Source organism: Misgurnus anguillicaudatus, chromosome 11, assembly GCF_027580225.2.
Source record: "Misgurnus anguillicaudatus chromosome 11, ASM2758022v2, whole genome shotgun sequence".
In the NCBI taxonomy this organism is placed as follows: domain Eukaryota; kingdom Metazoa; phylum Chordata; class Actinopteri; order Cypriniformes; family Cobitidae; genus Misgurnus; species Misgurnus anguillicaudatus.
Genome location: NC_073347.2, coordinates 16576609 through 16601760, shown reverse-complemented (window position 1 = coordinate 16601760; position 25152 = coordinate 16576609). Strand labels below are relative to the sequence as shown.

At 37.0% G+C, this 25152-nt stretch overlaps 1 protein-coding gene across 6 annotated transcripts in view; it reads left to right on the top strand.

Moving 5' to 3' along the window:
- fam204a (family with sequence similarity 204 member A) overlaps positions 1-25152 on the top strand; it is a 67355-nt gene that overhangs the window by 13281 nt on the left and 28922 nt on the right. For 2 of the 6 annotated variants that reach the window (XM_055171152.2, XM_055171154.2), the window contains exons 6-8: positions 3898-4007; positions 4085-4137; positions 4645-5906. The exons of 1 other annotated variant lie outside the window; for it this stretch is intronic. In XM_055171152.2, the coding sequence (XP_055027127.2) occupies positions 3898-4007; positions 4085-4137; positions 4645-4880 (399 nt within the window). In that variant the 3' untranslated portion in view covers positions 4881-5906. Of the gene's footprint in view, positions 1-1928; positions 1989-3897; positions 4008-4084; positions 4138-4644; positions 5907-19922; positions 20406-25152 lie in introns of those variants that run through there. 3 more of the 6 variants (XM_055171153.2, XM_055171156.2, XM_055171155.2) reach the window with 3 other exon arrangements.

The window sequence follows — 25152 nt, the reverse complement described above, 5'->3', positions numbered from 1 at the left end:
TTTTTAATGCTGACCAGATTCAATACTGATTTTGCAGTAACTCGTTTTTTTTAAGCCGTTTATCGCTTTTTGGAACCAAACTCTTCAGGAGTTAAAATATACATATTTTATAACTTATAAAATGTATAAAATTGTATAACTATAGCCGTTTCTCAATATGCGTTATTGTCTGTACTTGTGTTCTTGTGGACTTGTGAAACGTCATCAGTCGCGGACCAAGTACTGTTCCAAATCAAAGTTCGCATCAAGCCCAAGTTCACATAAAATCCCCGGATGTGTTCTTGATCCGCCCATTTTATCGAGGATGCATCAGAGGAGACTTGTGTGGACTTATGTTGCGTACTTGGTATTGAGAAACGGCTCATGTCTCAAATAACATAAATATCCCAAGTGACAGTAGATAAAATCTGTCTAATATCTTCATTTTAACAGGAGAACAGACCAAAAGTATTGATTAGTCATCTTGCCCTACAGACATTTTTCTCCAATCATATACCAAATCACAAGCAAGTGTACATATCCAGCACGGGCAGTTTTTATATCCAAAAAGGGATAACCATATGCAATCAGCGTTAATCTGATACTCATTGAAGTCTTACATGAACTTGTTTTTCGGATTTACTTAGGCCTGTTATTTAGCCATGTAGGCACATAAATGTTGTGAAGCAGCTTCTGGATAGGATTAACCAGACAAAGTCTAACTAGCATTGTTTATCCACATCTCATTTTACAGAAAGGTACATTTATTAAAGGATTTGTCTAAGCATTATTTGTTTGAGAGTGAACGTTGTCTAACAGCTGATACATTAGCCAAAATCCACTTTAGGAGTTTCTCCTTGCAATATTTTATCTGTCAATAATAAGATTTTGTTTTTAGGTGACAGTGGGCATTAGCCTTCTTCAACATATAAATCACAAAATGATTCTTATAGCATTCAATTCAGCTGAAAATTTATCGCAAAAATATTTTAAAATCAAAATCACATTTTGTAAAAAAAAAAAGAATGCTAACACTTTATAATAAGGTTATAGTTGTTAAAGTCGCCATGAAACGGAAGGTTCAATTGGGGCTGGGTTTGAATTTTTCCATCGAGATCTGATTGGATCATTTGAAGTTGGGTCGTGTTGCTAATTGCTAATCGCAGCGATATTCTCCCGGACCCCGCCCACCTGCCATACATTATGACCGGAAGTAAAGAGAGATCATTTTTAGGAGGGGATGAGATTTGCATTTTTGATTAAAGATTATGAGGGCACATGAATTTTTAAAAATGAATGAAGCTCACAGATAAATCATTTGTAAAAAATACAAATGATTTATATTACAAAACAAATTACAGTTTTTTATTTTACTTTTTATTGCGACTTTAACAATAGTAAATACATAGCTAACACAAACTAACAAAGACCAATAAAGTTGTCTACATTTATTATTATCTTTATTAATGTTAGTTATTATACTAATGTTAACAAATACAACCTTATTGTAAAGTGTTACTGAAAGGGTTTGGGTTATTAAACATGGTTCTGGTCTAAAACCTGATGTCCTACATCTAAAGCACTGTTGACTTAACCCACCTAGTGGCCCCACAGTGTAGCTACAGGACTGAGCTGAATATATTCATCCCTCACACACCTTTGAAAGGTCACATCATTAATGGTGCTAAATGAACCCAGCACTGAATAAGACTTTCTGAGGATGGGTGTAAATGCCACACAATGCCTCTAAAGAGGAGAAAACGACAATAAAAATTCACTGAACGAGAATTTCTTTCAGAAATATGGCAAGGTTTAGTGTGACTACCTAGAACAAAGAGCACGAGAGCTTTGTGTGTGTGTTAGCCCCCAACCCACCATTTTTATTTATTTATTTATTTATTTGCTTTCAGATTGTGATTTTTTTTGTTTTGTTATTCCTGCATTTTCAGCCTCTGCATGCATTTGATGTGAAAGGATTTGGCTTTAAGTCATGAGCGTGGAGGGGGCCAAAGATGAAAAAGGGTGAAAAATCCTGAAAAGTGGATCAGAAAAGTAAATGAAAAATAATGTCATATTACGGAATATATAAGAGGCTAATTTGTGCCGACTTTTTGCTAATTTTGCTCTTGCTGCAGACAGAAGTGCTGTCACCTGCTTTGCGCTACTCTGATGACTGTGCCAGTGATCCATGAAATAAGCTGCCGCCGGCTTTGTTCTGATAAGAATGAACAAATCTGCACAATGTACTGCTCTCCGAATCTCATTTTCATACTTGCATGCAGGCTAAAAGAAATAAGCTGTTTGCTAGGCTTGATTAATCAGACATTTGAGAGCTTTTTTCCAATTTTTTTGTCACTTTGATCTGCTCTGTCTCCTAGGTAACTTGGTTGACATTAATGTTGAGCTGCGGTAAAGACAATCGTGAATTGTAGACTGGACTGATTAAAAAAATTAAGACTTTTAATGCTTTGAATATAGAACTGTGTGAAAAAGGGGACACAGTAAAGGGTGTGAGGGGTGATTATTGTATGTGATGATGGTGGTTAATGTATCAAGAATACTTAAATCATAAGATTTTTACGGTATCAAACTACTCCTTTCTATTCATATTAACATTATTTTTTACATAAGACATAAAACCCAGAGCCGTGCCAGAATGTCTGAACGATTTAATAAAGCTGCGATTTAACATGTCGTACTGGCAGCGACAGCTTTAGCACCTACAGTATTCCACTTAAACATGCCTTTCAAAAAACACCCCAGTGTGAATTATCTGTAAGAAGATCTGCGCTAAACACGAGCATGATCGCCTATTATAACTTCCCCTTCTCTTTGCTGTCTTACTAGAAAACATGATTTATGGCCTCTAAAACCTCGAAAAAATGGCAAGGATTTAGAAAAAACTGTCATAGTGTGTTAGCTTCAGGTTATGCAGACGCCTTTACAAATCTTCCAAGTGCCTGTATAGATGAATGCCTCGAGGGCCCAGCCGGAACCCCGCTCTCTCAGCCTGCTAAAGGCCTTATCTTAAATCCAAGCAAAGTACCATTAATCTTTTTGAAAGACCTTTATGGCTTTTAATGTATCCCAAATTAGAACATTTTACACCCTTGGTTCCTGAAATATGGCGATAAAAAGCCTTTAGAGTTTAATTTCTTCTTCCTGCTCGCTCTGACCTGCCTAATCCCAGCATGCATTAGGAGATATTTTACTTTCAGTCTTTCTAATAAAGTTTATCCCACTTAATTATAATTGAAACATTTTTTCTCTCGCTGGCTCTCTCTAGGTTTTTTCGAGCCGACAAACGGTGGCACGTTTCCTCATTACCAGTAGAGGTTTTTTGGGTTCTTCCAATTGTGTTAATTCACTGTTCTTAAGAATTACCCTCCCGAAAAACACAGAGCGCGAGCGAAAGAGTTTTAAAAAAGTGTTTATCAGAGTTTCTCGCGGTTCAATAATAAACCCATCCCAGGAGTGATGGGAGAGGCCAGGACTCTTCTTTTGTTTCCCGAGCCCTCTGTGTCGCTCTGGCTATTGGAATTAATCTCAACCACACCACACACATTTCCCCTCACTGATACTGCCGACATGCTCCTCTCACCCTCCTCCATTCATTTTCCCATCCTAACTGCCTGCACTGCAATTTTCACAATTAAAGGTCCTCTTTAGATGAAGCGATTAAGTATATGAGATAATAACATTAATTATGCACAACCATGCTCAGGGAACAGGGTGTCCTACTTCTGTCTATGAACCATGAAACATTTTTGTATTTTTTTTAACTTGCATGGACACACACATAAGCACACACCATGAACCCCAGGCATCACGTTGACATGCTGGCAGTTCTGGTAAGGTTTGCCAGGCAGAGTGATTTTCTACAGCTAATGGAGCTTGTCTCTGTCGTCTTCTCGAGAGCTGGGCGTGAAAATCGCACAAGCCGCCGATTGCCGCGACTTCACCCGGTCCAAACGGGAAGCAGAGGCTTCCCAGGCAGCCCGAAAACGGAGAAAGCAAATCGCTTGGGGGTTTGTTGTTTTTTTATTTCTTCTATCTGAAGTTGTCTCTACGTCTAGCACTGACACGGTGCAGTTTTATACTTTAGATATCTATCTTGGACATGCTCCTGTGTGTTAACTCGTAAGAGCTTTCTAATGGGTAAGGGGGTGCTTCTTATCTTATAGGTCAGTCAGTCCCTATAAAGAGTCTCTGTGTGGCTTTTGAATAATGTGAGAAAGAAGTAGGAGCTCTTTGCCACTGTCATTAGTGTTTGCATTGACTACCATTATATGTATGCAGTTATAATGCTCTTATTTCCATGTTTCTTTTTATTATTTGATGAAACTAAATTCAGTTTCAGGCTGTATTGCCAGTGTAAATAGTGGCAGGCAAATAGTGCCAACTTACTGTACATAGACATGGGCACTAAAAAAAATTATAGTTCCCAAAAATGTTTATACTGATGGTGCCGCACTTTTCCGCCGCTTTTAGCACAATGGTTAGTAAGCAGATGGTTTTGTAAATAAATGATTTTGTAGTGAAATACCACATCCAGAAGTAGTTATGCTTTTTGTTTATATGCTTTTTCTGTTTATTGCTCTTATCAATTCTTCCTAACATCCTTATGCAATATTTTGGCTCAATTTATCATATTTTTTATTTTAGGTTCGAAGCAAAGCAAAGATGGGAAACCAAAAGCAACATGGGATTCATGTGATAGTTTTAAATATCTAATTTGTTTTAGTATTTTTTCAGTGAATCAGTTTTTGGTCATTCAGTTTTGTGGGTCATTTAATAAGTGGGATTATTACCGTCAGATTGGCATTTACATTATTGCGTGTATTTGGGTTCTTTTTCTCATAATTAAATCTGGCACACACAGCGTTTATTTACCGGAGTAAGTGGGTTAATCAGAAGCCGCCTTTTCTTCCATGGAGGTATGGAGAGAGGGAAGAGAAAGGAGAGATTAAGAGCCTAATGCAATGTACAGGATAATATGCAATAGGATTTGCCTAGGCAAAATGAAATTTGTTGGCTGTAAGGAGGTTTGAGCAGTCATAAACGCCGAATTTAGTCGGGTCTGAGTGTAAGATGAGCGTGTGTGAGGAAAAGAGAATAAGATGGAGAGCAGCGTGTGTATGAAACTGACCTGTGGTCAGTGATTTTGGTTGCACATTGACATCTCTAAACGTGAACTGCTTATTTTTATTTAATAGTAAATATTTTAAAGGATAGTTTATCCAAAACTCACAATGGATTATTATTTACTCATACTCACACTGTTTCAATACTGTATGACTTTTAGGAATTTTTCCATGTAGTAAAAATGAATGGAGACCAGGGGCTTTTTTGGCTTCAAGAACATCATAATGCTAGTCTGTATGACTTGTGTGCTATATTTCATTTAAAACCATGTAATAGATTTGTGTGTACTGTGTGTGATAAATATAGTTTTGGTAGCCAAGGTCACTGTTCATCTTCCATGTGCATGATAGACATTATGCTATAAGGAAAATTCCGCAGAGGAATGTTTGGAAAGACACAGGGTTGAGTAAATAATGACAAAACTACTCCTTTTTTGTTATATTTCTTAATACACCCGAGTACCTTTCTTTTCTAAACATCCCTCCCACTTTCACGACCCTGTCTGGTACGAGTGAGCTCTGTAGTGGGAATGTAGCAGCTCACTCTATTGATTTATTCTCTGTTGGCCTGAGGCAGAGACATCTGTAATTTTAGGGCTTTGCCACCCTGACAACAGCCAACTGACAACTGTAGCACAAACTTGTCAGTGCTGCCTTAAGGCAATGCAGTCAGCACGGAGACATCTTACTAAAGAAAAAATCTGTTGTAAATGCCATCTTTATTACATCAGTCAAATTGTGGTTGTGATCATCATCAATAAATAAAGCTTTGGAAGAGTGTGGGCTGATTTGTTCAACGTGTTTATTTAAAAACAGATTGGTAGTGTTCAGTTATTTCCTATGACTAAATCATTTAAGTGGGGACTTAAATGGGACCTAATGGGATAAGGTGGGTCGCGCAAAGTCGCCTTGCTATTGTGGCGAATGACACAAAAATAAAAATAAATTGTTTAGCCCCTTTAATGGCTGTAGCAATAAAAATTATTTGGATGATTTACCATAAATTATTTTAATAAAACTTATTTTTATTAATAAAATAACAGGGAAATTTTCTAATACTTATTTTTCATTTATAAATATGTTGGTGGGTCCCAGATAGATTATACTTTTAAATGGGTCACAAAAGTTTGGGAACCACTGATTTAAGTTATTAGTTTTAAGACTTTTTAGACTATACTTATCCCAAGTTTAAAATTTTTTATACTCTTGCGAGATTTGCAAACTTACACTGTAAAAAAAATCAGTATAAATAACAATGGTATTGCACCTGGGTTGCCGGTAAATTACCGTAAATTTAAACTTAAAAAAGAGTTTGTTCAAAGTTGAATAAATTTTAAATATTAACAAGTCTTTATCTTTACAGAATAAAACTATACAATAACAGCCTCATGCAAAGCATTCTGGGAACCAGAAATCATCATCAAACTTTTTCAGTTTTTTTGCTTCAGATTTTGTTACCCAGAATGTTTTGCTTGATGTTATTTTTCTAGTTTTATTCTGTAAAGACAAAGACTTGTTAATGTTTAATGTTCATTTAACTTTGAACAAAATGTTGCCAGTAATAACATAAATTTAAATCTACGGTAAGTTACCGGCAACCCAGCTGCAAATTTCTACGGAATTTTTCATGGAAAGTTGTGTTATAGTCACACAAAATTTGATAAATTTATTTGTGTAAATGGCACAAATTACAGCTTTTTTACATGCCTTGAGCAAGAAAGTTTTTTTCTTGACACAAATTTCTATAAATAGTTTTTTGTGTCCGTGGAATGACTCTTTTTTTTAAGTCATTTTATGTATTGTTTTTTACGGAGCCCCTAAGGGGCCATAGAGAAAAAAAAAGTTTAGTTTTGCGTGCGCAGGTGAAACTATCGCGTTTTGTTTTGCGTGCGGACGTGAAACTATCGCACGTGCAAGTGAAAGCGAAAGTTTCATGTGGGCATGCAAAAGTTTCATGTGCGCACGCGATAGTTTCAAGACATTCGTGCTCAAGGCACGAAAAAAGCTTAATTTCGTGCCATGCACACAAATAAATTTTTCACATTTGCGGCATTCCATGAGATCAGTTTGAAATAATGCCAGGTTGTTGACAAGCAGCTATTAATTCAAATCAATATTATTATTCACATAAAAACACCTTTTCCTGAGAAGGTTTTATTTTCTTTATATATTAAAGTAGAGAATATAAAGTCAACATGCTACTAAATATTCTTTGATGGCCTGGATGAGAATCTTCACAAAGTCTTGTTAAAAGCTAATTCATCTATAATCTTTTTTTAAATGTTAAAGTAGTTACATATGAAAATAAGGAGCTTTTGTTTATAAGTGCATGCAGGGTTTTAACTTTGTTAACGCTTGCTTTCAAATGTACAAGTCAAAGCGTGATCTTTACATATTTCACAAGCCATGTCTGCATATGTGTTACAAACATCTCGGTATGTGTTTAGAACATGTCCAAAGCTAAATCACATCCCATAGTCATCTCTGTCTTCAATGAATACATTTGTCACTACATATGAGGTGCTAATTACACTCATTTTGCAGACAGCTTCTTCCCGAATGTTTCATCCGCTGACAGACAGCTTCTTCCCGCTATTCCAAAGTTTGGCCATAGATCACCATCTTGAAATTCTCACCGTTTTACAGTTAGAGTGATTGGCTGGAAACGCTTAAAGGCTCATGCGAAATATTTTTATTGTTCTGTTGCTCAACAGCCTAGAGAGGGTTTCCAGCATGCACAGGAATTGAAAGTCATACACATTGCCAAAGGCGTTCATAATTATAGGTGTAAAAACGCACTGTCAATCAGTTTTTATTTTTTTAATGGTAAGTGATATTTAAGTTTCAAGCAAATACAAATTACACGGAGTCACTCCCTTCTTCCTGCATTATAAAACAGAGATTCAGAAGCGGGAATATTTTTAACACAGAGCTAGCATATTGCATTGCTTAATTTGGAAAGCATTGTGTTAGAAGCGTGAAAGTTAGTGGGTTTGATTCCAAGTGAGCAACATTGTAATCCAGTGTAAGTCGCTTTGGAAAAAAGCTTCCACCAAAATGCGTAATTGTAAATGTATAAATGCTTTTTTCTGTTTAGTTGAATTTTTTATTTAAATTTAAGTTGTGAAACAATAGATTTTATTAAAATGACAGGGCCATCCATGTATTCCTTTATTGTGGTCTTTTTTCCAGTAAAACCGAACAATTTGTTTGAGCAGAACTTATACATCATTTACAAAAATCCCATGTCCTCCAGGACTCTGGAGAGGATGTCGGCTGTCCAGAAGGAACATGCATCTGCAGAGATGCGTACATAAACCATTTCACCATCAGGGAATGTAAAAGAGAGAGTGGTTTTGAGAGAACATGAAGATATTCTCCACTTGGAGAGTTTCTTGACAACTCGCTTTCCTACCAAATCATCTCAGTCTATGAATCTCTTTGAACATGGCACAAAGCCTCGAGCTGAGTGTTTATAGCATTTAAAACAGGACAATACGCTTTTTCGATGTCTCTGTGTCTCCCAATGTCTTCCTGCTGCTTACGTTGTGTTTCTTTACTCCGGGCCAGGCTTGCACCCTGACCTGTGTTGATTTGTTGAGGAGCGCAGAGGAACAACTCTTGATCCACATGTTGAAACACTTAAGGGGGCAAAATGGTTATTGTAAGTCGAAGAATGCTTTAAAAAATCTGTGACATCCAATCCTATTAAACGCTCGAATGTGGCCGCAATGTGTTAAAATCCAGGTTTTGCCGTGAAGGGGATGCCCCGACCTGGTAATCCCTCTTCGGCAGAGAACCTCGAGGAAAGAAACGTGTAAACAGAGAGACTACAAGTGGAACCTGCAGGATGTCGTATAGCATAGATTCTGGAGATAAGCAGTTTAACATGTTAAACAGTGCGATTAACCTGAATTTACAAAAAAAGCTTTTTTAATTAAACCAATCCATTTGGCAGTACAATAAAATGTGACTTCAGAATAATGAAACGTGTGTGTGCGAGACCGCCGCTAATGTTCATTTGGACTGTGAGACAGGAAAAGAGAAGCTGTCTAAGGATGTTGACATTTTCCTCCGCTGATTTAATGACCTGTTTAATTCCGGCGTATCCGCGGCCCTCGCAGATGTTTTGCAGTTTTAATTGGTGTAATCATCGCTCTTGAGAGAGGCCAGCGGGTCACTCAGCGGGCCTTGTTTGTCAAGATGCTCAGAATAATAACACAAAAGACGTGTCATTTATTCTGTCGCAGCGTTCATTAAATAATTATATGTGTCAAGACAAAAGATTCTTAATCAGTCAGGAGAAGAAAAAATAGACTCATTACAGTCAAATGAACCTCCCTGCTCAGGAAAATGTGACTGTGTTACAGTAGTGCCATTATGAAATGCACTATAAATACGATATTTACTGACTTTAGCTACCAATTTCGGATGATGAGGGCATAGATGTTCAAGTGTACAAATATAAAAGAACCAATTTTTACTTTATGTGTCTCTAAAGATGTTCATTGTCTTTGGCTATAAATGAGTAAATGTCTTTAGTGACCTTTACAGAAACTTACTCATTTGTGTCTTTAAATTAAATTACAATAATGTGTTATTCCATATATATATATATATATGTGTGTGTGTTCATTATTTAAATAAATTCATTATTTAAAAGTCTTGATTAGCACCTGCAGTTGCTATAAGTACAAGGCCAAATGCACAGTGGATCAATTAGTTATATTTAATAATATTGCATCAAACATTTTTTATTAACCATCAAGACTACTGTATGCTGTAGTAACAAGGTCAAGATGACAAAATATATCATATAATGTTGGATAAAAAAAACTAAGACGTCACTGGAACTTCAGAATAATTAAAAATAAGTTGTACTTTGATATGGATATGGAAATGCATGAAAAAGAAAACTTTGAAAGCACTTATTATTATCATCTAAAAATAACTCTTGAAACAAAATGGAAATGAACTTCCAATTAAAATTTTGGGTATCTTTAGATGAAATAAATGTTCCCAAGAACAAATATGCTGACATAATGCGCTCTCTCATCATTAAAATATAATGGCATGCTGCATGTTATCTGACCGAATAATTAATTAATCTTCATGAATATTACATATTATTTTTAGTGAAATTATTCAATGCACACAATTGTAATATCATCTATAAAACTCGAAAAACATTTTTCATGCCAGTTTCTTTTTATAATAGTTGAGGTTGACCTAATAATTAAACATTCCTTTAAAAAAATATATATTTGGCGTATATTCACAGTAATTTCGTACAATTTCAAACTCAATATCAGCCCATGTGTACAAGAACGTACCCTGTGAGAACGAACACAGTATCGCTCAAGCCTCCGCACTTTTCTGGCTGTGTAAACACACCTGCAGTGAATGATTCACCTTCACCCTCAGGGCTCTGACACCACTGACCGAGCTAGAGAAATGCCCCTGTCTTACAAATGGACACTAAGCGTTTACGAAAGCCTTCGGGGGATCTGCCCAAATCATCATAAGGGACGTAATTACCATTAGCTTGATTTGTCTCTGTAGCAAGTATACGGTAAAGTGACCGATGCTGCGAAACCTTTTCCCTTTTGACAAGATTCAGTATCTACTTGCAAAACAAAACTATTCCCTTGCTAAGCTAATAATTACAAGGTTAGCTTGATTAGAAATAACCCATTAATGGTGCCTGGTTGTCATGGCAATGTGAAAGATGTTTTGGCACGGGCCCTTGAGGACCTTATTTTGAAATCCCCTTTGATGATGAGAAAGATGCCAATAAATAGGTTTCAAAGAAAGTAAAGGAAGAGACAAACATTTGGGAGCAAGTGAAACAGTTTAGGATGCATGTATTATAATCAGTACGGTCATTAGATTCGTTGGATTGGCTGTAAATCTCTAGCAGTGTTTTGTTACGGCTCTGCTCGATGTTATGGCTGTGTCAGTGTTTTTATGTCGAGGGCTGAGCTTACTTTCAGCCAAGACCTGATGAGTGCTGAACCAATTTGTCTCTGAACCCTTAGGAACTTTGCACAACTCTCTAAAGTAATTCCCTTACTTCTGGCTGCCTAAAACCTTGTCCCGGCACAAACAATAGCAATGCTTTGTAAAAGCTATTCTAAAACCTTTGCCAAGCGTAATTTGTCATTTGAATGACAATAGGCCACTTAACACATCCTAAATTATTTCTTTGCACTATCAGCTACTTGACTGGATATGTGTTGTAACTGCACACTATCATTAACTGCAGAGTTTATGAGGTAGTCCCTTATCAAAAGCTATGCACCACAAGTTTGGGTTGGAACTATGCTGAACTTTCTGTTTTCTCTCCAAGGTAGAAACTGAATAAAGCAAATCACACATTTTATGATGTGAAGGAGGTGGTCCTGAGGGAACGAACATTAATTTAGTTGTTTTGAATATTTGCAATAATTCATGCAACTGGGTCCGCTTAATTCTTTTCAAGAAAGTCTTGAAGATGTTAGTGTATGTGAGATCATGACAACGAAAAGATTACTGACTTGTATTTTTCTCCATGTCAGTAAAATATATTTAGGTACACTTTTTTTTATCTGTTATAAACTAATGTAGGAAGATAAATGACGTTATCTTCCTTTAAACACACATTTGTTTTAAACGTGCACTCTAAAAATGCTGTGTTGGTCAAATACGGACATCCCTAACTGTTAGGGTTATAATAATAAATCTATGCTGGGTTGTTGTTACCCAACCATGAGTTGAAAATACAGACCATTTACACATCCTACAAATTTGTACATAAAAACACATAAATACATCATGTACTATTAAATTTACCAGGCATAAATTCAAAGATTTGCCTTGTTACTCTTAAAAGGACACTAAACTTTTTTGATAATACACTCAAGATAGAGTTAAACATTTGATTTTTACAGTTTTGGAATCCATTCAGCTGATCTCCGGGTCTGGCGGTACCACTTTTAGCATAGCTTAGCATAATCCATTGAATCTGATTAGACCATTAGCATCGCACTAAAAAAGAGTTTCGATATTTTTCCTATTTAAAACTTGACTCTTCTGTAGTTACATTGTGTACTAAAACTGATGGAAAATTAAAAGTTGTGATTTTCTAGGCAGCTATGGCTAACTATACTCTCATTCTGGCGTAATAATCAAGGACTTTGCTGCCGTAACATGGCTGCAGGAGTCGCAATGATATTACGCAGTAGTGATGCGCGGGTCGTCTCGTAACCCGCGGGTCGGGTTGGGGCGGGTAAAGAAATTGTAACTTTAATGTGGGGCGGGTTGGGGCGGGTCATTAAAAACAAAAATAAAAAACAGATATGTTGCGTCTAATTCGCTGTAGCATATATATTAAATATTTGGGAATAAATATTTTTATATTTTATGATGTTCTTTCATTACGTAGGCCTACGTGGCAATGTATCTTCCGCAACGTAACTTGATATCCCCAAACCTTTGGCGTCACGTCGCGGAAGCGCCAAGTAGCTCCCGCTGCCAGCCACAACAACAAAACAAACAGAGAAATAAAAGATGAAAGACGATCTAGGAGAAATTGAGGTAGGGAATTTGTGAATAGATAATACAAACGCTGCTTTGTAAATGTTGAAAATGTTTATCATTATCCTAGCTCTATATTAATATGACCATGCTGGTTTCAATGGTTCATTCGCGTATGTTGTTGCCACTTTACAGGGCGATGTAATCTAATGGCTGTTTCCGAGCACTTTTAGGCTGAAATAAAGCCTCTTTTTATTTACATTACAAATGCCTAGTATGTCTATTTTAATGGTTTGGGCGCGGGCGGTGCGGGTTGTAAAAATAGATATATTGTTGCGGGGCGGGTTGGGGCGGGCCAAATATTTCATAAAAGCGGGACCCGCAGGTTGTAAAAAACGCTGACCCGCGCATCACTATTACGCAGTGCTCGAAAATAGTCCTCTGGTATTGAAAGTTACCAAGGGGAATATTTTCATGCGTTGCGTGGTACCATTGCTCCACCTGCAGCCATGTTGCGGCGGCGGGGTCCTTGATTGTTGCGCCAGAATGAGAGTATAGTTCGTAGCCTGGAGACTCGCAACTTTGGATTTTCCGCCGGTCTTAGTACACAATGTAACTACAGAAGAGTCACGTTTTGAATGGGAGGGATGTTGAAACTCTTTGGTTGTTTTTGGCGCGATGCTAGTGGTCTGGTCAGATTCAATGGATTGTGCTAGCTATGCTAAAAGTGGTACCGCCAGACCCGGAGATCACCTGAATGGATTCCAAAACGGTAAAAATCAAATATTTAACTCTAGGGGAGCTGGAAAATGAGCATATTTAAAAAAAAGTGGAATGTCTCTTCAAACATATTGACAATATTTTTACACCTTACAAAGTCTACTAAAAGATGCTTCTGCACCTAAAATGGACCCATAAGCTGCGTTATAAATGATATGATGCATGCCTGCATTAATCCTTTTTGACTGAGAGGAAAAAGTGGACTAAATAAAGTTTTCGCTTCTGTAAACTAAGCTTGCTCGCAAACAAACTGGTAGACTTGAATGCTAAACATCTGACGTCATAAGGTTTAACGGCATTAGGCCTCTGTTGTGTATGCAGGAACCGGCACAGGCGCTCTGCTCTGCTATTCTTTTGGAAAGCCCAGATTTAATTAGTGCATAAATCCCCTGAAAAATTCATGAATTTGCTTTGCCCCCTCGTTGAAAGTGACTTGGGCAGTGGTGTGAGGATTGCAGGTCGTCCCGACAAAGAAGGGTCACACATACACACACACACACACACATGCAAACACACACACGCACAAAGAAAGTAAAAGAAAAGAAACAACTGTTTATGTAAATAAGGACTGTGTGTTTACTTGGAAGAATGGCAGGGCCCCGGTCCCCCGTTCAGCTTAGCGATTCCCAGCCAAAGGGACCTCTCACCAGCAACTTCAGCCTTATTAAACTGATTACCAACTCCAACTAATTAATCAGAAACGTGGAGGGAGCAGTGTGCATTGCTCCCAGATTCCCCCTTTCCCTCTTTCTCCTTGTCTCCTGGTCCAAACCCCCCCAACACACACACACACTTTCCTGATCTCCTCTTTCTCTCTGGTCTCTTTCCTCTGCTTTGATTGAAGTAGGGGAACGGTTATTTTTCATGCATCATCAGAACTGGTGGGCAGGGAGGACGAGTAGTAATTACCTTACACAAACAAGGCAGAGATTGCCTGTGAAGCCCCCTCTTTATTTTAGCTGGTGAGGAGAAAGGCGGGTGGAAGGGAAAAGCGCCGCATAATGACTTCAAAACAGAAGTACAAGTGTGTTTCGTGAAGGGGCTGTCGATTCTTTCATTTAAAAACACATTTTTACAAAACACCAAGCGACGTGAATTCAATTCGTGCATGTTCATCCTGGCAAACTGCTGGCACTTTTTGCAACAACATAATGCTGAAATTAGCAAGAAAACACTACAGCGTGCGCTTCCGAATGCAGAATTATAATCCCCAAGCCCTCCAAACAGAATGAGATGCCATTGTAAGTGTGTTTTTCCAACATGTTTCTCAGGAGACCAGACTAACATGGTCTTTCCTTTGAAAAGCCAATCCCTTAAAATGCCAAGTGTAGCTAGGTGCCCTACTGTTCCTAATTAAAGCATCATTAAAGACCAAAATGAAGGATTCGACAAAAGATGGATTCTCACTCCTTCCCTCTCTTTCTGTCTCTCACTCTTGAAGGAGTTCAGATGAATCCCCATTGGATGTAGTTGAATCATTTATGCATTCCGCTTCGTCTGTTTATCAAATAAACCCAAGTAATTAGAGACGTTAGATAAGTGCCCACACTGTGTCATCCAAGTCGCTGGATCCTGATAGGAACTCTAGTGTGTTTGGTTAATATCTGCTGTTATCCTTGTTAGAGAACAATGTCTTTGTGTCTGGTATTCGTTATTATGCACACTGAGACTTCTTTGACCTTAACGGACAGTATAATCACAAACCAGTATTCTCGATGATAATGCATGTTGTATATTAAAAATACAATTAAATAAAATGTTATTAACATGTTTTAATAAGAATGGAATGAAAAAAATATAGAAGGAGATACATAATTAATCAAATATCATTACACACACAGCACTCTAAAATGCTTGATTTTGATTGCTCCGTTGCGACATTAGTATGTTATTCCGAGATAACACAGGGTAACCCGGATGCTGCAAATTATTTTGACAGGTGCAGTTTAATATTTAACAGAAATTAAATATAGATAAATATAAATGAATCGCCTGCGATTATGAATGCGATATTTCCTCTCTTGTCAGTGAACTACGGCTCTGTGAAGTAAATACAGCTCCATCTGAAAGCGACTGATGGCGATTAATTACTAATCAAGAAACCGGCTTTACTGACGAGATGCTCGTGACAATCGCATGCGATTAATCGTGCAGCCCTAAAATATGACTTTAATTACATATTTTTTACAGTATGTGTGGTGGAGAATGACGAAGGAGACGAGGATAATTCAAGATAAACTGGTTTAATAGACTAAAGACAAAGATTACAAGATATACACTAACATAAGATAACTTTTTGACAATAACAGACAAAGACAAACAACAGGGTATAAATAGCCCAATCTCACGGAAATTTGTGTTGTAGTCACGGAATATTTGATTAATTTATTCGTGTTATTGACATGATTTTCCCCAGTTTTCAGTGCCACTGGAGCACAAATGTCTTTTTCGTGTCACTCAGCACGAATTTCTATAAAATGTTTTTCGTGTCATTTTATATTTTGTTTTCTCATTGTTTTTTCCTTATTTTTTTTACCATTGTCGCTTGGGGTTGGAGTTAGAATCACTTTCTGTGAAATCCTAACCCAAAACCTTACCCAGTCTCGCGAGATTGTGTATCTATAGTCAGGTATATTTTTGATTCTTTTTTGTGATACTGTCACGAATTTCCATGTTTGTCACGTATTGGTTACTCAACTGCTTTGTCCTATTTTCAAACCATTGTCGCTTTGGTTTAGGGTTGATTTAGTGTTTGCATTAGGATGTCACCTTAAGTATTGGTTTATACTATTTTTTTCTGATTTATTTCTTATATTTTCTGATTTTTAAACCATTGTCGCCTGGCGTTAGGGTTAGAGTTGGGTTTGTCATTTTATGTAAATCTAACCCTAAACCAAAGCGACATTGATACGAAAATAGGACAAAACAGTTGAGTAACCAATATGTGACAATGACACACAAACAGAAATTTGTGATACGATCAAAAAATTACGTGACTATAGGTACGTAATTTCGTGAGATTTGGGCTGCAAACCGCAACTCTAACTCCAACTCCAAGCGAGAATAGTTTTAAAAGCAGAAGAAAAACATGTAGAAACCAATGCATAAAATGGCATCCTAACACAAACCCTCAAATCTAACCCCAAGCGACAATGATTTAAAAATAGGAAAAAACAAAAATATAAATAAAAAATATAAAATCACACGATAAAGAAAGTTGTGCCACAAACATGAAAAACTATTAAAAAAAATTGTGCTGAGTGACACGAAAAAGACATTCGTGCTCCAGTGGCCAGATGACAGAAGAGGATGATAACAAATGCAGTTCAGGTGAGGGAGTAAAGAGGATGATGGGAATTGGAGTCCAGAGGGCAATGTCTGGGAAAACAAAGGGAAGCAGGCAGGCAGACAGACTGGGACTGTAAGAATATATACCATGATTTACTGAAATAGTGTGTTTGTGACATTTGTGACATCTTATCTTAAAACCGAAAGTAAATGGGTTTACCTCTCAGAAGGTTTGGATTGGTAAAAAATTAGCTAATAAAATATTTCAAATCAATATTCAGTGTTCCTTTAATGTTATTTACTTATGAGGTAAATAGCCGTGTAATAAGCGGGATAATGTACTGTACAGGCAGCCGGTTGTTATCGCGAAATAAGCCCCTTCAGTGTGATACAAGACCCTCCTGATCACACTGTCGGGGCTTATTTCTGTGATAACCTCCTGCCATATATTATCATTTACATAAAATATGCTGTAAATAAAGTTAGTTAGTTAGTAGATGTTAACAATGGATTATAACGCTTCTTATTAGACTCATTGAATTTGTGAGGATCAAGTTAAAAATATTGTTGTACAGTTTGAGCTTAATCAGTTAGACTATCATTCTTACAATTGCACTTAAAATATTCTGTTGCAGCTTGTACTTTTTATTTACAGCCAACTGGCAAGTAATGTGGATTATTACTGGTATTTGAAGCATGGTAAGTGTTATTTAGGACCCTGGGTGTGCTTATACCAGATCAAGCTTGTCTCTCTGTGAAGATCACAGACCCAGACGTTTTCATTGTAGATTGATTTTCCAAACGTCACCCGCTTCAAACCGAATACCATTGACTAGTAATGTGGAAAACCGCTTGAAAACATCTAAGAGTTAGAGTACCTGAGTTGGGCATATTGGCAACCCTTATGCCTGACAAAAAGAGGATTAGTAGCCATAGAAAATGAAACCAAATGGGAGACAACAGAAACCAGAGGTTTGCTTTTGTCTTTCTGAATTGTTATAATGATGTACGCATATATCATTTTCTTCCATATTACTTACATTTGAGCAAAAATACACTTGCATTGAAGTAGGAAAAAAATCTATATTAGCAAAGCAGTACATTATCACATGCTAATCTCTCAAATCCTGTTTGAAAATAGAAATGAATTGCGTCCTTAGCCAGTTTCAGAGCACTTGAAAGGCTCGAATCAAATGTGTTTAATTGATTGCCCGATGAGCTTGGATTGTCATAGTAAAGTAGGATGCTAAATCAGATCATTGCATTGTCTTTGTTTATGTAAGAATCAACAACAACAGCTCACTGCTGTTGGATTTAGCTTATCCTCCAGGGATATCCATAACATTCATTTCCATTTACTGTACAGTGCTGGATACAATATCTGCTCTCTATCCCAGAAGAGATACCTGATAGAAAACGCTTGGAGAAGACAAATACACGTCCTGAGATTAAGATTCCTAAAAGCAGGTCATTAATATTAGCTTTTTTCTTTTTTCAACACACTGTCCAGTAGTGAATCATTTCTTGATGAAATCCTTGAGTGTAATAACCTCCTTGTGTTGAGTAAACAGAGAACGAAATAGAATTAAGTAGGTCAAAATATGATTACATGCTGTTAACGTGTGTTAAGCTCTCTGTTTTATTTCAACAGCTCTTTGTGTAATTTATGCTAATTCTCAACCGATGGGTCTCCAATTCACTATAATTCGAGAAACATTGCCCTGAAATGAAGTATGTATTCAAATGTAGCAAGCATTTGTAATAAGCTATAGCTTTAGTGCATGCTGTGTACATTAAAGCGGCTCATTATACTCTATAGATTGTGCTTTACTATTCAAGCTTTAGTGCAATATTTCCATATTAGTATTTTTCTATTCTCTCTCTCCCTGTGATGTTTCTCAAAGCATGTCAGACTTTTTGCTAATAAGATCAAGAATTACACTGTTAATTAGCTTTCAGAAGTTTGACGGTCGCTATTTCACATGGCCATTTCCATTAATTCGCTCTCCTCATTTTGCATTATAAAACAGCTGTGGGAGGAATGGCAAACACTGTTAATCTCTCGCTCACTGGCAATGCATTACAAAAGGGCTAAGATAGGATTCAGCTCCAATAGAGTAAACACTCACAATTCAGCAATTGTCCATTACCTCTAAATGCGGACGATAACAAGCCTCATTAATTTAACTGTGAAAGTAAGTGGGGCGACATGAATCAGAATTAATAATTGGCCTCCAACGTGAATTAAATTGGCATTTTTAATATTGTTTCTCCAAATTCCGCAAAGGGTTTCTCTCTTCGCAGGAAACGTGACATTTTTCTGTGGAACGGTTTAGTCACGGATCGCTCTTCAAATTTGCTCACCACCTTCTTTCCTTTCTCCAGAAAACTGATGAAGGAGCCATTAATTGCTTAAAGAAAAGGAATCGCTTCCTCGCGTCCCTTGTTTTGCTGCCAAGAACATGAAATATCTCGCCACTTGTTCTGTCGTAAGGAGAAAATCAGGTCAAATATAATGAAGGGCTTGTTAAAGGCCCCCCAGAAGAATCCGTTCCTGACGACACTTATTTTGATTAGCTCTCGGAAAAAGTCGGCTCTCGGAAGAACCCTGTCACAACTTTAATCCATCTTAAGTTTAAGCTGGGCTGGCCAGTTGTTTGAGTAACATTAAAATATTTTTAAAAAACGCACACTGTAAGTGTCTTTACATAAAAATGTACTATAGCAAATGGAATCAACAGACTTTAAGTTGTTTTAATATACTCGTATTTCTGTCATACCGTATGTCATATTCCCAACTAAATGTATGTACTTTATAAGTAAACTACAATCTTTTTATTAGGACAATAAAAATCTAATAATTCAGTGAAGGTGTTTAATAATACATTTGAATTGAACTGAGCTTCTCATCCTCATGCCGAGTCATAAATCTTGGCATATCGTTATCATATCATCATTTTATCAAATTCTGACATCACGCTCATTACTGTGTGTGACTTGCATCTTGTTGTGAAAGTGTGGATGTCACTCCAGTGAGTGCATGTGAAAGGTGCATTTCGGGAAACACACCTGAGTGTGTGTGACAGGCAGGAGCTCCGGAGAGACAGACTGAGGGAACAGCAGGCTCAGACATGCCCCTCGTCATCTGGCAGGAGACGCAGACAGTGCGCTTCTTAAAAATGCATTTTAATTTAATTAACTCTTTCCTCCCCACAGGCTCTTTTGCACAGATGGATTTAGTGCGGGTGAGAACAGAAGTAAGGGATCTACTGTTGTCGTTTGATGTGGTTGCCAGGGTTTGGACAATGTGAAAGTTGCTATGTGGACTTTAAGCAGCGTGGATTATCATGAGCCGGTCCCAGGTGATGAAAAGACACCAAACATCCCGGGGGACATTGGATAAGATGTTAACATTGCTTTAGCACTCAGTGCGTCTCTGTCAAAGTACTGCCGAGGAAAAACAAAAACACCTGTCAGCAGAGTTTAACACACTGTCTGCACAAAAATAATCTTTAGCTAAGTGAAAGAGGAATCTTAGATGTCAAACATATTCTGTAGCCAGATCCTTTACCCCCATAAGTTCAAATCCAACAGATATGAAATCAGTGTTGAAGTAAAAAAAATAGGTGACATGTTAAATTGGTATAATTATTAACACAATTACAAGAAAAATCATATTTATATGCAGAGGCGGACACTACTTAAGTATCTTAAGTAAATTTTCCAAGCATCATTATCAGAGTGTTTGTGGGAAAATAAGTCACTGTGTATTCCTTTATATTGCATATTAAAATTGATTTAATACCTAAGTACATAAAAAATGAAAGTACTTTTTACTTAAGTAAAAGTAAAAAAATTACTAGATGTTTAATGTACTTAAATATTAAATATAAACCAAAAACTTGATATTATGAAATGTAGTGAAATAAAAATTATGATAATATGCTTATGTTTTCCAAAGAAAAACACTTATAAAATATGAATACTTAAAAATTTACTTTTATGTAGAAAGTAAAAATACTTAAGTAGTTTCCGCCTCTGTTTATATGCATTAAATTGATTTATATTAATAATGCATACTGGTTATTGTCATTTTGCTTTCTAACAGATGAAATGTGATTTTACATTTATGGACTATTTCAGATATATATAAAAAATAGCAATCGTAGGCATGGGCCGTATGAGATTTTGGCGCTATGATAAACTTAAGCAAAAAAACGATGGTGTTGCAGTATTGCCATTGCAACACTAAAATGTGTTATATTTAAATGTCTGCATATATAAACAACAACTTTTCAACTGGACATTATACATTTTATTTTTAAGCAAAATACAACATGTATGCGAAGCAAAAATAAAGTCATAAATTATAATATTCTTTCAAAAGATTATTTAAATTATAAAATTAAAATGTATTAATTAAATGAAAACATCAAATCAATTGCATGACTTAATTATTTAACTTAATTTTGTCTAAACACAGCATATACTTTGAAAATGGTATCACATAAAATTTTAGTTTTGAAACCTTGACTCATTAAAACCTTAATACCTTGAAACCGGTAACCGGCCCATGCCTAATTTTGAAGTTAATCAAATTTGCTTGTCAAAACTTCAATTCACTATTTTGACTAATGATTGACGAGTCTCTAACTTGTCAAAATCGCTTAAACCTTAATCTGAAAAGTTAAAGTAGCATATAAACATATGCTGGTGTGACATATCGATCACATACATATTTACAGTGTTGCAATATGGCAGTGATTTTTTTTTGTATGTATGAGATAAACAGAGGCTTTTGACCAGTGCTTCCACAGGTTCAAGGGTCACAGTTATATTCAGTTGGTATTCCCAGTCGAGCAGAGATAATTGGTCCAGTCCTGCTAAGCACAAGTCCAGACTTGAGAGGCATGAACGTGCATACATGACTGCTTCATTGGCTCTGTGGGTGGGCAGAAGGTGGTTAGGCCTTCTGGGGGATCTCATGTCATGTGATTTGAGTTTTCCTAAAGTAAGGAGAAAGGGTATCCCAGAAATGAACTCCTTAGGCGCAGGGTCACTTCTGTTTGAGCCACGAGGCTTTCCCATGATGGTTTAGCTGTTTTGACTGTACTGTCAGTTTCAGTGTGGCTATGGAGATTGAGCTCTGTTGTGTGTGAGAAGGTATAAAATATTTTCTGTATTCTGGGGTCTGACACTTTTAGCATAGCTTAGCACAATCCATTGAATCTGATTAGACCATTAGCATTGCGCTATAATATAACCAAAAAGTTTAGATATTTTTCCCATTTAAAACCCGACTCTTCTGTAGTTACATTGTGTACCAAGACCGACAGAAAACCAAAGGTTGCGATTCTCCAGGCAGATATGATCAGGAACCATACTCTCACTCTGGCTTAATAATCAAGGACTTTGGTGATGTAACGTGGCTGCAGCAGGCGTAGTGATATTACGCAGTGCCCGAAAATAGTCCCAGGCTATGGAAAGTAACCAAGGGGACTATTTTCGGGCAGTGCGTAATATCCATCAGTCTTCGTAGACAATGTAACTACAGAAGAGTCAAGTTTTAAATAGGAAAAATATCGAAACTCTTTGGTTATTTTTAGCACAATGCTAATGGTCTAATCAGATTCAATGCATTATGCTAAACTATGCTTAAAGTGCTAGTGCCAGACCCGGAGATCAGCTGAATGGATTCCAAAACGGTAAAAATAAAACATTTTACTCTAGGAGAGCTGAAAAATTAGCATATTTTCAAAAAAAGTGGAGTGTCCCTTTAAGTATTCTACTTTGCATGGATTGTAGTAGTTGCTTTAAGAGTTATCAAAGAGAACCCAGCAGATGGGTGCGGTAGGCGTTTTATTTGCAGAGTATCTGTCTGTCCATCTATCCATCTTAATTGTTTTGTCTGTCATCAATCTTATTTAGAGATCACAACTTAACTACCTGGCAAACTGTTTAATTACTGATAAAAGCCCAGATCTGTGATTCACCGGTGCATGCACATTCATATACACTCATATGCAGTGATGCCATTAAAACTAAATAAAAAGTTTCCGTGAAAGTTTCTTATAGCTCGAAGAAGAACCTTTTAGGAACTTTTATTTTAAGGTGTAGGGACTTACCAAGCGTCAGAACTGTTTAGAGCAAAGCTACCTGTATAATTACACATCAGCTCGCTTTAAAATCCATGCAGTAAAACATCAGTTTGACTGACATAATTGATGTGGGATTTTCCTGATTATTGCCCTCTCTCCACGTATATCCCTTTCTCTTTCTGTGTTTTTCTAATGAGATATTTAACAATTTGTCATAAACACCACAATCATACCCTCCGCCGCGGGAATTCCTATTAAAGCGAGTTGAGGGGAGAATCAGTGAATAAATAAAAGGCGTTCTCCGGGGAAATCAAGGAAACATGCAGATACATGTCGAAACTCTAGAGAGGCTTCTCGTGGAGACTTGAGAGGGATCTGCCAAATGCTGATGTGATGGAACCGCAGATGCCACACAACAAGAGGAGGGGAAACAACAGGGGCCCGGGACCCGCAAGAAATAATGAAGCAATTAGAGAGACAATTATGAGCACCTGTGATGCTGATTGGCACACTCACACTCCATCTGTGTTTTCCCCATGCTAAAGATGCCTTAATGTTGCTAAGTTAACCTCTAACAAGGCCAGTAATGATCAGAAGTGCCCAAATTTACCAAAGTGACACACACACACATACACTTCCTCTATGCTCTGTACACACACACGGACACAGGAGGTTTACATTAGGAGGAAGAGTTCATCCCACAGAGCAAGATTGCGTCATGTATTATTGAAGCGCTCGCTTGTATAAACACATCTCCGATAAATTGGGGTCTCCATTTTTCCGATTCATTAAGGATAATGCAGTTTTAATTAGTACTTGATTTGAAGCCTATTAGATGTAATTTATAAGTCCTCTTTTGGACCTGCGACCGTTGCCGTGATAAAAGGGCCGAGTCGAATTAGTCACTGTCTGGTACGGACATGGACTCTGTGAGATTCCTCTCTATCTGTTTTAACTGCCTGTTTATTTACACAAGTGCTTTCAATCACATTAGGGCGATCTAATGAATGGTGTCTTTCTCTTCAGGATTGCATCACTCTTCTTGTCGGCCACGCCAGTCAAATTTCTTTCTGTCAGATTAAAACGATCCATAATCGAGTCTGAAAGAGATGGGTGTACCTACATTGACGTTTCTTTGAGATTTCTCTCTCTCCCTCCGACCTCTCTCACGGGCGAGTCTCTTTTTAATAGCTGGTTTTATAAAGGATCAATTATTCAAGAGAGGAGAGCGAGGATATGGCCCTTGGAATTAATGGAGCTGCTGAGCTTTCAATTGCATTCATGATATATGTGCGGTCTTTTGCCTTATTGAGAGAGAGATAAAGCATTAACATCATAGTCATCTAACCTGATTTATGCGTCTTATTCTTCATTGTGTAGTTTATTATAGTCATCAGCTAAATCAATGTCATTTGAATAGTTTTTATTAATATCTTTTAATAATATCTTCACATTCTTTGAACTATATCATAGATGTATAAATATGGTAGGGTTGAAAAGAGACTATATTGAAAATCTGGGACAGGGATTAGACTAGTCCTAAACTAAAATAAATGTAAGAGCTGTCCAAACTGAAAACAACTTGCACTGACATATCTTAAAATACATCAGTGCCCTTTGTTTTGCCTCAAAATGCACACAAGAAGTGTTTTAGTAAGGCATGTTTGTTCAAACTAGTTATGTCATGGGTCTGTTGAATGCTGTATTCTGATTGGTTTAGAAATGTTTAATGGGTATGCATTATTTTTCGATAACTGCACACCTAACTTTTCACATGTCTTAAAAATAGGCACCAGAGCCATGTTTGTGGTAAACATGGTATAAGCGGAATAATTGGCTCCGGTACTTTGAATTATTTGAAAATAATGCACATCCAAGGTGGTAATGCCGTTACACTGCGGGTGTGCATTATTTTCTTATAATTCAATGGCCCGTCATCAGTTATTCCTTACTTATTTTTCCTAATTAAACTGAGGCCTAGTCCTGGCCTAAGCTAATCCCTGTCCGGGAAACCGCCCCTTAAAGTTTAGGGTTTTGAAAAATAAAAAAATGATATGACGTAAAATGAATATTTAATATTTAAGACATTTTGTTTACATGCAGATTTTCTTTTTTACTAAAGTACACAAGATGCTCTTTGGAACGTTCTCAAATGATGCTGAGATATCATAAATCATCAAAATCTGCACAAACTACTGGTGTCAATGCCAGCTTGAGTACATGCTATCTTTAAAACAAAAGAAGGACTTACTGAATACTAAAAATCTTGAAGATCACACTCTTCTTTGATTTAATTTTTAGGCGCAAAGGGCATTTTAAATAGTAATCTCAGGCTTTGCTTTTGCCAC